The sequence below is a fragment of the Vidua macroura genome, chromosome Z (genome assembly GCF_024509145.1).
Source record: "Vidua macroura isolate BioBank_ID:100142 chromosome Z, ASM2450914v1, whole genome shotgun sequence".
Taxonomy (NCBI): Eukaryota; Metazoa; Chordata; class Aves; order Passeriformes; family Viduidae; genus Vidua; species Vidua macroura.
The window spans coordinates 12979891-12994838 of record NC_071611.1 but is presented as its reverse complement, the minus strand read 5'-3'; the positions used below and the strand labels follow the sequence as shown (position 1 = coordinate 12994838).

The 14948-nt window shown below is 39.5% G+C and overlaps 1 protein-coding gene across 2 annotated transcripts in view; it reads left to right on the top strand.

Annotated features, from left to right (window-relative positions):
• Window positions 1-14948, top strand: part of NTRK2 (neurotrophic receptor tyrosine kinase 2) — a 197706-nt gene that overhangs the window by 140070 nt on the left and 42688 nt on the right. For both annotated transcript variants that reach the window (XM_054004470.1, XM_054004475.1), the window contains 2 exons: window positions 6031-6161; window positions 11705-11877. In XM_054004470.1, the coding sequence (XP_053860445.1) occupies window positions 6031-6161; window positions 11705-11877 (304 nt within the window). The remainder of the gene's footprint in view (window positions 1-6030; window positions 6162-11704; window positions 11878-14948) is intronic.

Below are 14948 nucleotides of genomic sequence, written 5' to 3'. Positions count from 1 at the left end.
TAAACAAAGCAACTGAAATGTTAAGCTGCAGCAATCACAGATCGATTTGATTTACCAGGTGTAACTCCAGACAAGTAGGAAGTAAGTGCCTGGGCATTATGCCATTCCTGTGACAGTCCCTTGTTTACCTTTCATAAATGTCTCCAGTTCTCCCAGGAAGACCACTTCTTGTTCAACCTGACATTAGCTCCTGAGTGGGCCATCCATTCCTTACAGCCCATTTAGGATCTAATGCTTGTGAGAAACCTGACAAATCACTGGTGGCCACCCAAGAGATAACTGTTTAACAACTCCTGAATGATACTGTGTTTTTTTCAAAGGCACAAAAGAAGACTCAAAGTGCTTCAGAACTGGACTTGCACAGGTGATGTGTGAAGGACAAGTGCCTTTCTAGCCTTGTTGTTATGTGAATCCTCCCTACCCAGTTTCCTATAGCTGGTACCAGCACCTTTCATTTAGAACAGAGTATAGAGCTACAGAGAGGAGATTGTCTGTCAGCTTATTTTTCTTCTGTTGAAGATGTGTGAGTTGGTTCTCAGCTGTGGACCATTATATATGTATACATAATGGTGTATATATATATATATATATATATATGAAAATTTATATATACACATATATATAAGCAAAAATGTGTATATGTATATATATATATGTATTTCGATGTAAAAACATTGTTCATTTGTACCTACAACACCTGTGAGCCTTACATGAGCAATTGTTGCTGCTATATTGTAAAAATAAACAACAATAGCACTGCACAAAAATTTATATAGGATAATAAATAATGAATCCTGTATGGGATAACTGCATCAAATAATCAGAAATATACAACTGAGCTGACCTATTTCTGCATCCAGGGAAGGCTGACATGTCAAAAGGTTGAAAAAAAAAATAAAGGCATTGTTGTTGGCTTTTATTGCCTTGTTAGAGAGTAGATATCTCAATAAGCCAAAATTCCTATTCTGGCAATAGCTTGTAGAAACTGCAGACATTCTGCTATTGAGTAATCTGATGGCCATCAGTCCAGACTTGCTGTGTGCTCTTTGTAGTGAATCTGTATCCTTCTCTATAGGATTCCAGCAGAAACTTCTTTTTTGTGAGTGGCAAGTGCTGTAAAAATTTGATACACTATCTAAACAGTCACTTGGTCATTTATACCTGTATTTTTCTAGCAAGCTATTAGCAGTAGTTCAGTCCACAGTTGCAATAGAAATAGTGGGAAAAGAAATGAAGAAATTTGCAAAACATTTTTCTGTGGGACCTTGTGTCACATCACAAGCTGAGTCTTTTCTATGACTACCTTTTACTTATGCAGCTGTGGTTATGTTTATAATATCACCTTGCATGGTTTCTTGGCATCTTGAAGGTCCTCATTCTCTTTGCAGAGTCCTGGTACAACAAATTTCATCATGACTTTCCCACATGTGCACCACTAGCAAAATTTAGAGCGGTATCCTCAGAAGCAGACTCAGCAGATAATTTAAGTGGTTGTGCAACACAAAAGGATCTTACAGTGTTGGTAGTTCAGTGAGCAGTGATGCCTGTTAGCTGTTGTCTGTTTATTGTCCATCAGTGAGTCCATGTTTCAGTCTCTCCATGAATCTCATCGCTTTTCTCATGAAGTAGATGGAATCACATTTGAAACCTACAACATTTGTGATATTGTAATTGGGTGAGGTCTTCAAGATGAGACACATGAATATCACATAAGTGTTTCATTTTTGTGCTCCTTAGGAAATCCAGCCTTGTAAGGACTAGTGTAATCTATAGATGTGAACAGATACAGGGAGCTGATTTTATGTTTTTATCACAACCTTGTGGACAGTGACTTCCAGTTGGAAAAAAATCAACTGGAAACAACTTCTTTGAAAGGGATATTTAAAAATTTTCCAGAGAAAAATCAAGACAATGACTGGTGAACTGAAGAAAATGCTTTTCTGGGGGAGGGAACTTCTGTTCCTCTTTGCCACCAAAAAGGGCAAGAAGGGTGTTGATTACATGTATTTAATACCAAACCTGAAAAGGCTGCTAAAACTATCAGACAAAGTCCCTTAAGGACCAAGGGAGGGATATGCAAGCCAGACAAGTTAATGATTAAGAGACAAAGAAAAAGGCGTGCATTTTTTTTTAGCAATGAAATGATTACGCATGAAAGCAAGTGGATAGTTCAGACGTTCAAATCAAGACTGGCACAGTCTCTTTCTGGAGACAGTCTTCTGGTACATACAAATCATTTAGCTCAATATTATGCTCCATATAGTTCAGAAGGTCAGCTTAGATGGTATAATGGTCACATGTGGTGGTAAAATGTTAAGACCTATTGTTTGTGACTGAGGGGAAACACTTTTACTCTATCACATTTCATTTTTAAAATATGGGGGAAAAAATGTTAGTAATTTATACTGTATCTTGCTGTCCCTGGCTGGATTCATTCATATCCAACTCAGGGAATTCAATGTAATGAGGTGATCTTGAGTTGCCTGTTCTGCTGGAACCAATTCTAGAATGTGGTGTGACCCTCCCTGTTCAGCCTCACCGTCAAAGGTAGGTTACCTAGGGAGTCCAGTCCCATACCTGGAAATATGCATTGCATCATTTCCAGTGTGACATACTGTCTGCTAATGAGTGAAATGTCTAAAGGTCCAACACTTCTGGTGAGAGGTTTCTGAGACCATGAAATGAGAAGAGAGACTTTTTCTGTAGTTGTACTCCCTGTTGTCTCTGGTTCCCTGAAGTCATCCATGGGAGCCCCCTGCTTTTAAGGATATGGCTGTGTGGGTACTATTTTAACTTAGCCCCTTTTCAGCATTTATCCTTCTTTAGTTTGTTTTGTCTTGCTTCATATTTTATAGTTCATTTCTCTCTGAAGTGTTTCAACCCAGCTTGGCTTTTAGCTTAATGGGACAGATTTTTTTTTTTTTACAGTTATCAGTTAAGATTTAAAATCAGAGATTATATGCTCTTAAGAGTACAAATGGCAGGTCAAATGCAATTGCCATTTAGAATCAAAAGGAGGAAAATATGACATTCAAATGTCATTTGGATGTTTGTGTACCTTTTCTTGTGAGACAGTGTTATGAGATGACTTCTTTGTTTAAGTCCTCTTTGGCCCAATTATGCATTGTTTCTTCAATGTAAATCCAGGATAATCTCTTGGACTTTAACAGACATAATTTGCTTTATCCTGATAGTAACTGAAAGCAGATTTTGACCTGAATTTTCTAGTGTAACTCCTGCTCAAGTATCCTCCTACTGAAGACAGTATCATTATGCTGGGGCCCTGAATGTGGTAAATGGATTTTTTCCTTAGCTTATATATCCATCACACCATATGTGTTTGATTTACTTATATTGTTCTTATGTTTAATCTCTGCCCATTTAGTCATACTTACTGTCACTTTTTATTTGTTTGGTAACTCAGCACAGCTCAAAAAGGTAACAGGAATGGATAGAGCATAACAAGTTACAAATATATTCTGTGCAGGCCTCTTCTGCACCTTGCTGTGTTTCAGCTTTTACAGTTTGGTTTATGGGATGGATTGTTTATTCAAATGCCTGGTTTATATGAGTGTTTAACAGCAGCTGTAAGTGTAGTACTGAGAAGTATTGAGTGTGGTTTTTACTTATTTTTACTCTATTGTTTGTAACGTCCTCCAGGAGCTTCACAAAAAAACTTCTTTCTACTGCTAGGCCAAACATTAGCAGTATAATGGGCTCAAAATGGAGAGGACCCATACAAAATTCAGACTGTCTTCGTCACCAAGTCTTTGGCAGCTGTGGGCAGAAAAAAATTTAAAACTGCCTTTTCTGCCTTTCCCCTCTGGGAAAGGAACAGAGGCATCCTTCTGGCAATATAGTAAAGCAGAGGGAAAGAGAACTCCCCAAGAGGCAGGGTTGGATGGCAAGTTTTTTAGGGGATAGGAGGTAGCACTCATTTGTTACCAAGCATTTTTAAAGCTCAGGTGATGAGATGTGCCACACTCCGGAGCTCAGATGCCATACCAGGGCAGCAATCCTTCAGCTCTGCTGGTCACTACCTTGTGGCCAGTATTAGCAGAGGCCAGTGATGCTGGTTAACTTGTGTCCATGGGGAAAAGGTGTGTTTTGGTTTAGGCCTATCTTGTGCTGACTGTGTTTTGAGCCTTTCTTGCAAAGCCAGGGCAGAGGAGGAAATGAAAATAAAAAGTAACTTCATACTGACTGCAGGGGACCTGCTAAGGTAGCTGGTCAAATAAAGCATCACCATGACAAAATTTAATTTTATGCTAGACCAGTGTATGACAAGAGTAAAAAAATGTAGCTATTGTGCAGTCTCATTTCATATGTACCTAATGGGATGTGTGGCCTCTCCTGGAAGACTTGGCACTGGAAAAAGAGGCTATGAATATCCCCCCTGCAGCCACCAGCTGTGGAGAAAACAGCAAAGCCTGGTGAGTCTGGTGGGCTGTGGGGAGAATCCTGTCTTCCCCACTCTATGCACAGGGTATGAGGGGCCTGCTTGCATGCTGGCCAGGAGCCTTCTAGCAGGTGCCAGCTGGATCTGGTGGAGATCTGTTTCTCAGGTGTGCTGTCCACTTCAAGACGGCAGATGCTGGATTGCTCACTCTCTGAGCCTGCTCCCTCATGTCCACACACAGGGTTATGAAGTGTATTTACATGCAGTGTGCTCAGGTTAGGTTGCTGTAGGCTTAGGGTGTGGGACACACATTTTCTTCTATTGTAGACTATGGTCCTTTTCTCCAAATGCTGGTGATAAGAATAGGGACAGGCTGCGCCATTTCTGTCTACTGATGTTATCATCAGCACTCCTCTTTTGTCATGGAGGCAAGGTGGTTTTTGTGTACCAGTGGTCACCTGCTTTGAAAGAGGCATGTGACCAAGTATGGAGGCAGGTGTCGGTCTGCATCTGGTTAGATCCTAAATTATTGTCAGGGTTGAGTCCTGGTCCCTGTAGTTGAGCAGCCAAGGTGAGATTTTCACCCTTGCAGAAGCCAGCCTGATGCCTGTGCACTGCTATTTAATTTGCTGTGTTTAGAATTTAAGTTGCAAATGGTCTTCTTCCAGGCAGGGTTAAATTTCAGTGTTTGCAAAGACAGCTAAGTGCACTGAGGTTAAAACCATCAGCAGATGCTGTCTGGACTGTACAGTTTCAGCAACACAAGCTGTCCACCCTATTGGCAGCTAAACTGCCCTTTGAACTGCTTTATTTAGCTTGAACATTGTAAATTGATAATGTAGTCTACAAAATTTAGCACAGTATTTTAAATATTAAAGATTTTAATGGAAGCTTTTGCTGAAAGGAGAATGTAAAATAAGTCAAAAAAATGTTTATGGGCTTCAGTGTTTGAATCAATTGACTCTGGGCAGCAACTGAACTAAGGTGCTGTCCACTGTGTGGACCAAAACCTTTGTCGATCCTTTGTTTCTTTTGCTTCAGATCAATACTGTAAATCATGTTTGTGAGAAACATAGGAAAACAGTGGTTTACTTACAAGTGGTAAGTTTACTTACAAGTGGTTTGCTTACAAGTGGTAAGTAAACCAGAGTGTTAAGTTGCATTTAGTTGAAAGAGGACACATTTGTTTTTTTAGAGGACACATTTGGTTTAGGTTAATTTTAAAACTTTTTTGATTTGGATGGGAGAGTTCTGCTATTGTTAAAGGTGCAAAAGTAGAAAAGGTGTGAGAAAGGCTTGGTTTGTTTTCTGATTCACTGACTTAATGTTTTTTAAAAAGTAGCATTAGCTCTTATGCATGCTTTGCAGCAGTCATCCTAACATGATGATAAATGGCCTGTTCCCAGGTGACTCAATTCCATGTCTTCTTATCCAGAAAATGCACTACCTTCCAAATACAAATCTATAAATTCAGTCTTTTTTGCAGAAAGTGGTAAAAATTGAAATGTGGGCACTTTGATTCCTTTCCTACTTTACAGGCAATCCTATCACCATGTGGCTGTAAGCATGGACTCCATCCCATCCTGAACTTGCAGCTCCCTTCTGACCTCTGTTTTGTCTTCTTTTCACAGTTGTGCATCACATCAAGCGCCACAATATTGTTCTTAAAAGAGAACTGGGAGAAGGAGCCTTTGGGAAAGTCTTTCTGGCAGAATGCTATAACTTGTGTCCTGAGCAGGGCAAGATCTTGGTGGCAGTGAAGGTAAAAGAGTCTAGGATTACCATTATTAATCCATGGTTGCAACTAATGCTGTTTTATTTGTAAATGATCATGTTTGCCTATTCCATAATCCAGTGTAACTGTTCTCATACATGTAGAAGAGTTCACAAGGCTAATGGAGCGTTAAGAGAATTTGGTATTTGATCTTGCTGTAGATTATAAAAAGAGACCTGAATCATACAAGGAAAGGGAGGAAACAGATTGCATCACAAGGGGGCAAAATCTTTTATGGTCTGTCTGAAGTACAGTTAGTGAAAGATAATGTCTGGGTTATTAAAAATGCATATGATACATATGCGTGTCTAAAAAATAATCTGTTACTAACTAAGAATAGGTTATGTGTATAATTGCTAGGCAAAGAACAGCTTTTGGTTTCAGGACTGTGCCATTCTTTTAATCAGCAACTGAAATTTTCTGTGGGTAGTTTTCATTAATATAGCTTGGAGACCAAGCCTGCTTCCCTGCACAAAGCCCCCTTTTTCCCCCCCAAAATTCAAAGGTGAGGTTAGCTGTTGACCTTAGCTGTGAATGTAGCTAGAAAACAGTATTGGTGAAACTACACTCTCAGAAGTGAAAGTTTGAACATTTTCCCTGAAAACAATCTCTTATCTCCATCTGTATGCTCTGCCAAAAACTAAACAAGGTGTCCAGCATTTGAAATATCTTATTAAGTGCAGGGGGAATAGATGTCCAGGATTTGGGCTATGCCAAGTGACCAGAAAATAATCTTATCTGACAGGTCACAATTAGGCAACCATGTGTGCATTTTGGATGAAACCACGCAGTAAAAGAAATCATGTAGATCATCTTTTTGAATTTGGTAACAAGAAATAGAGTCTTGAATCTGACATTGGAAGAACAGCAAAGGAGAATAGTTTTGTAGAGTGCTCCATCAAAAATAGGTTTTTGGGTTTGCCAAGGTTATAAGCTTTTCGATACTTGGAGTAGTTCAGTCATGTTGACTGTTGAGAAAAAAATTAAGCCCTGAAGGGATATAGCATAGACAGGAGAAAGCAAGAGATAGGTGATGACAAAACTAGATCTGAATGAATTTTTTGTTGTATTTTGGTGGTTACAATGGAAATGGCCTTTCTTCTATCACTTTAGGGAACTGCTTGATTAAAGCAAATTAAAGTATTTCCATTCACTTGCTCCTTTTGAAACTCCTGTCTAAATGGAGCCTAGCACTTCTGCTGTTAATGCTGCACTGCACTTCCTCTCTGCTGCTCATTCTCAGTGTAAATCAAATGGAAAAGTAAAGTATTCAACCTTTAAAGGCACATATGTCTCCATAGAACTAGATGACCAATCTATCCATTTTCTGGGCAAGTTGTCACACTATTTTGCTTTTTTTGGTTTTTTTTTTTGTTTTTTTACCAAATCCTCTCTTTATAGTGTCCTTAATAAGAATCTTGCAGGCGGCTGTGGGAAGAATTACCTCTGGGAACAGGTTATGCTCATTTTATGTTTCTGTCATTGGCTCTTAGAGACATGACTCTAGCTGTTGTCACAGAGCAAATTTTTTGGTGAACTGAGGCACAGGATTGATCCTCACATAACTGAGGGGTTAATTGCCTGATGCTTGTCTCTTTCACTGTGATTACCAACCACAGATAAAAGGTATCCCTCAGCCACAGTAGAGGTCCACAGATGGGGCCTCCACTGGAGTGCAGAGAACTATCCTGCACTTCAGTGTCCGGACTCCATCCCTGAACTAGTAGTAGAGGAACAGACCTGGATGCCAGCAGCAATGAGCAGCTCCTCCTGACACACAACAGCTTTAGAGAGCTTCAGTGCCATGGGTAAAACCAGAACATGCCAATCACTATAAAATAGATTTGGTGAGGCTGTGGAAATAGGTACTTGCCTAAGAGTAAGGTGGTGCCAGGGAGATTTCAGCAGCAAGGAGGCACAGCCTCAACTGTGTAATGGGGGTCAGGTTGGCTAGTGGTTCCTGTCAGCTCCCTGTGCCTGCCAGTTGCTGGAAAACTGTATGGCTTGTTTCTGGCCTTGAGCATCCCTCCTTCTAACTCAGCATGTTCCCTTCTTATCAGTCAGCTGGTATCCAAAATGCTGAGGCTGCTGCAGCAAATTATTTAGGAGCTAAGAGGCCCAGAAAAATCTGGGAACATAAAAAAGATCAGGCCTAGCATAAAATACCAAAGAGCTTGAGCTTTTGCTCCTTTAAATAGGAGAAAGGCAATTTGTTTAAACTGGTTTTGATTAGTGTGAGCTTTTTGGAGATAACACAGTGTACTTGGAAATACTTACTATAGGACAAAACCTGGGCATTGGACTAGCATTGCCCCCATAGCATATCATATCAGGCACTTTTAGAGAACAGAGGGTGGAGGAAGGAAAAATTATTGTTTTCTTGAGGGCCCAATTTGCTGTGTTTGTTCAGGCCTGGCTTAGTACTGTCTCCTCATAGGACTGGATCCCCAGGCATAGTCTCAAGCTAGTGTAGCCTATCCAGAGCAGGAGGTGATGTTGACAGGGCAAGGTTAGTAGCTGCCTCTGGCTCCCCTGGGAGGTTTGGCTCAGCTAGCAGACTGCTGTGTATGTGAGATCAAAAACATTTCCATGGCACCTGCACAGGAAAACCAAAGATTTCCAATTCTTCAGACCTTCAGTTCTGAGAAGACTCAAAATCACCCCTTCATTTCTTGAGGAGACATACCAGTCAGGTCTTGTATGTTGATGGGAAGCAGTAGCAATAATTTTGTAGGGGAAGGCTGAAACAGTAGAAAGTACTAGTAGTAGTCATGTAGCTGCCTTGAGAGTTTGGCTACCAAGTCCTGCTGGTGTTGGTGACAGCTCCATCCTCCTGCTGTTGCTCTGACTTGGCCATGAAGGCAGCTCTGTGGTGTCAGAGTGGCACAGGTGGTGTCAGACAGACTGATGTCGGAGTTCACACTCACTGCAGAGCACAGGGCAGCCCAGACCACATGGGGTGGCTGGAAAGTACATGTGATTGAATCTCAGATCTTACTTGGGAAAACCTCCTGTCGACTGCTGAAAGTGCTTTGTATGCAGAGCTTTGGCATTCTTGTCAGTAATGATAATAATAATTAATATGTCTTTCCTCTCTTTGTGCTCTTAGGGTTTTATTTTGATTTTTTCTTTTTTTTTTCCTTGTACTGAGAACAAGCTAAATTCATTAGTCAATGTCATTTCTATGTAAATTCTACATACTTATTAATTTTTTTACCTTCCAGTCTCCTCCTTGCCTGACTGTGCCAGCTCTCTCTCATGCATTGTGTCTATTCTGTGCATTGCATGAAATCATGAAATGGAGATTTTGCAACGGTGGATTACAGAAATTCTAGTCAGCCCATGGTAGCAGAAACCCTGCCTGAGTTTCACCTGAGTTTTAGACTTTTCTGCATTTTGCTGTTTGACAGAAAATGTGGAATTGCCATGGCAACTACTCTGTCATATGATAATTTTGCTGTTTCTGTGAGATAAAAAGCATCTTCTCAAATATACAATATGCCGTCCTCACAGGACAGAGCTGTCAGCATTTTTACTGTCTTTCCAGGGAAAGAGCCTGCTGGAAAGAGGATCAGCCCCTGCTTCTCCCTGGCAGTTATTTCCAGATTGCTATTATTTAAAAATGAGTTTTGTATTAATTGTTTTTCTTATTCTGTTATTGAGAAGAATCACTTCTGCAATCACTTCATATATGAAATGACCAGAGGAAACTCAAGTGACAACAGAATTATTACAAGGGATTTCAGTATATGTAACGCACACTGGACTGTGGGTTGGTGCCTGTATCATGTTAAAGCATCATCCCAGAGCCTGGAAGTATTGGAAAACACTTCAATTCCAGTCCTCACTCAGTTCAGATGTCCATGATACAGCTATGTATACTAATATAGCATAGCTAGTGAAGCCTTGATGAAGCAATATCCTTGTTGCATCATTGGTAAAGCTTATGGAAAAAAGGATTCTGCTCCTGAAGGCATGCTAAGATTCAGAGATACATTCCTCAGGGAAAGGACATCTAAGGCATAAGTGACTTCTCTTGTGTCTAGGATCCACAGAGGCTGAAATCCACAGGTAAAAGCCCCTGAACTTGAAAGACAGCAATCCATTCTGCCGTAGTCCTTGTCCTCCCATCTGAATTTTAATATGGTAACTATTAATTTTTCAAGATCCAGGATTGCAATATCACAAGTAAAGGATGTGTTTTTTCCAATAGTCACCTTCTAGCCTCTTCTTCACACATGCACACATATAAAACTAGAAAAGTGGACAGAATTTTCCCTGTTGAAGCAAAAGCTTGAACAAATGATGACTTCTGCTGCTAAAAACTCAGTTTGTTGGCAGAACAGTTGGACAGTATCAAACCTCTGTATTTCTGTTCTGGTGAGTGTGGTTGGTCTCATGATCTACATATTAATTCAGATAGAAAGTAAAGGGACTAGATGGCCAGAAAAAAGGCATCTTCAGTTAAAACATTGCCACTACTTTTTTGTCTTATCTTCCATTGTGTTAAACCTAGGTATTGTTAAAATCCAGAGGTACAGAGCCCAGACAGCAGTTTCTGTGAAGAATAAATTGTGAATGTTAGTAACTTGCCATCTTTCTCTTGTGGTTTTAGAAATATTTTTTGAATTAGGAGAGCGTAACCACTGTACCTCTTGACTACAGAGACTATTAGTGGTTTATCGTCAATTATAATTATTCTTCATTTAATTGGTGTCAGAACGTGGTTTTTTTTTTTTTTGTGCATGAAAGTGTTTTCTCACTTTTGAAATGTGGTTTGTAAGGAGAAATCAGAAACTGCCTATGTGTGACAGTTAAATTAGTATTATTTCGTTAGAAAATATTTAAGCCTCCTATTTGATCCTGTGACACCCCAAAATTCCTCTGTGCATCTGCTTCCCTCCGTGTCTATCACTTTAGATTTGATGTTACTTACGCAAATGCCCAATCTTAGTCATGTGAGTAGATTTACAGAATTTCAAAGTTTTTGGCTGAAATCTTAGGTTATTCTGGTCCAGGGACATTAGTGTAAATCTACCTAACATATAGCACACCACAGAGACTAACATCAGCAGTACATACACATTACCACCATGTATTTTAAACAAGCAGAGTTTTATTTTAAAGAAATAATAAGAAAAGTAAATATCAGCAGGATACTAGGGGTTGCTTGAGTTAAATGCTCAAGGATACAAACCAGCTGTGTACTAGTATATTTTTGGGATGAGATCAGTTTATTTGTTCTGTGTTTGGAAAACACTTGTCACAGCAAGAGCATGAGTATTCATACATTCACTTACAAGAAAACTGTTTGTTTGGGATAACATGTGGCAGGAGAATGAAAATTGTACTGCCATTATTTAATTGCACTTCAGGATCACATCTGCATTTCTAAAAGAGTTATTTAGAAAGTACTTCCTCCATCCTCCATGATGTACTGTGTCCTTATCTTACCCTTACAGGGCTATCCCACATACTTTCTACCTTCTGTGAACATCTGTCCTTCCTTATATTTTCATTTTCTCCACCAGACACTGAAGGATGCCAGTGATAATGCCCGCAAGGACTTCCACCGTGAGGCAGAACTGCTAACTAACCTGCAACATGAGCACATTGTCAAATTCTATGGTGTCTGTGTTGAGGGTGATCCACTCATCATGGTCTTTGAGTATATGAAGCACGGAGATCTTAACAAATTCCTCAGGTAAATCCATGAACATATATTGTGATCCTGAGCCAAAAGTGGGCAGAAAAGGTAGTTGTTACTGGTCCTTAATGTGAAATTAACAACTACCACTGGAAAAAGCTGACACCTAGGAAAACAAATTGTATGACTCTTGTCTTTTGTACTGGGATGTGGGGCTCTGTTTCTTTGCCTGTTTGGAAGCACCATTAAATCAAGCTTTGTATCAAAGAAATATTGTTTCCAATATAGTACCATGTATTCTGAAATGTTTGTTATAAATCCTACAGTAGGAATTATTTTCTTACAGGCTTTCTGGTAGCACTTGGAAAATCCCACTCAACACCTATTGCTATCTGTAGGCATCAGAGAGCTTCTGAAGTCTAACCCCTTTTCTCTTCCCTCCTCTCAGTGTTTTGGAAAGACTGCTATAAATCTGCAGCAAGAAAACTATGAGCCATGGAAACTTCTGTGAATTGGAAAATGCTACACTTTAGGGTCCATATTAGGGCTTTATCTCATAAAGCTGTTCAGGAATGTGCATAGGAAATTGAAATTTGCCAGTAGAGCAATTATAATAAATAGATGATACATAAGGTTCACAATAATAGGTAACCCATGATCCAGGAAGTTATGAACAGAGGCCTCATGTATGTGCCATTTCTACCAGCCTGCACTTTTGGACATAAAAATAAACAGTTAAGAGATGGCATTTGCTCTATGTTAAAAATATAAGAGACTATTCTTTCAATGTCTACTGTGTAATTTTATCAATAAATATCACAAAGGTGTTTCAACATACAGAGGTCTTTCCCGCTAAAAATAGGTAGGGGTACCACCATTTTGGAAAGATATCTCTAACAAAGCTGTAAAATAATCAAAATAGATGTCTTGTTAAATTGATTAATATTTTCTATATAACTAAAGTGACTATTATTGTTAATGCTGCCATTTATGCATTTTTGATAGCATATTAATGAGTTTGCTGTCTATCTACTACCTCTTTCAAAGGTAGCCACCCTGTAAAACAAATGACATCAATTAGTATCCTCCCTTATTGGCAGGGCTAATAGGTTTGACAGAGAAATTGGGATCTGAACTGGAGATGCAGAGCAAGCACTACTACTGTTCTCAGAATGGTTGTCTCTCTGGCAAAGGATTTAAGTATATTTTAGAATTAAGGGCATTTATGTTTGTCTGCTTGGTCTTCTGCTGTGAATCAAGGCAGAACTGCTATTTCCCTAGATGCCATCCTAGTACATTTTCAGAACACTGAATTTCCATTAGAAGAAGCCAGATTCTCAGTTGATGAGAAATAATTTCTTACTCTGTAAGAAATACTTATTATGCCTTGATTCTTTTTGATTGGCTTTTTCTTACGTTGTAACTCTGATTTTGAATTATTGTACAGAAAAGTATTTTAGCAGACAGTATATTTCCTACTTTAAGGCCTCCACTTTTGAAAAAGCTATTAATCAGCCCTTGTCTTTAGAACATAAAATGATTATGCTGGGACAAGCTATTAAACCTAAGCTCCAATTTGTCATTCCGCTCACATTTTCTGCAGCTTGTGCTGCAGACCAAGAGGTTCACAGCAAAGTGGGCTGTTCCATATTTCTTACCCTGCAGCGCCACCAAAGGCTGTTGGGGAAAAATTGATGCAAAAATTTAACCCAAATGAGCCTGGCTGCCTGCATGCAGCCAAAGCCTGTTCAGATCTAGGACTAAAGCCTCAAATTCATGCCTGCCCGGGGCTTGGTCTGTGGACTAGTGGATGGTGCGGCTGCAGAGAATATCTGTCAATGTCCGTGGCTATTGCAGACACTGAAGATCACCTCATTTATGGCCAGCACCAAGCAGACAAGCAAGCTGGATGGAATGTTAAGAATAACCTACAAATTCCTTTAGATACAGACCATGTCCTCAGGGAGATTAGCAAAAGACGAGAAGTTCTTTTATTTAGCAGCTCAGAGGTTCATGTCTGAGAACACTTATTTGAACATGCATGATAAAGGTACAGTATTTTTCAATAGGAATTTGCTTGTGAGTTTTAGTTGGAGATTTCATATCCTGCCATTTATTCCTACCCCCATCAACCTAGACCAGATGAATGGCTGCCTGTGCATACCCTGTGGCAGAAAGTTGCTTTGCCAGGTACCAGATACAGTCCCATCAATGCTACACACCCTCCTTCATTTCTTTCTCACATCTGTCACTTTGCTAATGAAATTCTTCCCTTGGGACAATTTTAGTATCATATTTCTAATTGGTAGTGTCAGATTTGATCTCACAGATCTTGATTAATTTGAAAATCTTTTCCAAACTCCTGTGCCCTTACCCTAGAGAAAAATTAAGGCCTCACCTCTATTGAGGAGGGAAGAGGAGAGGTGGTCTCTTTGAAAGAATAGTCTTTAGGAATGGAATAAAAAAAGGGCTTCTGAAAACACAGAAAAATAGAATGGATGGAAAAGGATATTTGGAACATTATAAAATGTATCAAATGAGTAGTGATTGCCAGATTGCCTCATTGATTGGATAAGGATTAGCTAGTAGTTCTTGCAAACATTGTTCATATGAATGTTTATATCTGAGTCTTCAAGATACTAGGATGTACAGGCATACCAGAGCTCACACAGTTAAGATGGGTAAAGCTCATGTATCCCAGTACTTTGCTGGGCTTTCAGAATACAAAATATCTCTGGTTTTGATGAAGTGCATACAAGTATTCTCATTAATCAGTTGATTGTTGCTTCTTAGGGACTTGCTAGGTCTTGAAAACCTCATATTTCTGAAGCTGTTTTGTTTTTCCAAATAGTGTATGTGTGTTGTCTCCTCTTCCTATTGTCAAGAATTCCCAACTCAGGCAGGACTCACCCTTGGTGATGAAATAAGCAAAAATTCTTTCCTGCTGTGCATTTGGATAGGAAATTAGAAGTATAAATTTAAAATTGCTGGCCTTGCTTCTCAAATGGAGAAGGAACTTAGCTCTTTCTTGTTCAAGAAAAGATGGAAGGGTCAATGGTTTGTATCCCTGCAGAAATCAAGGAATGCCAGGCACAGGAAAAATGATGCTATGCATACCACCTCATTGC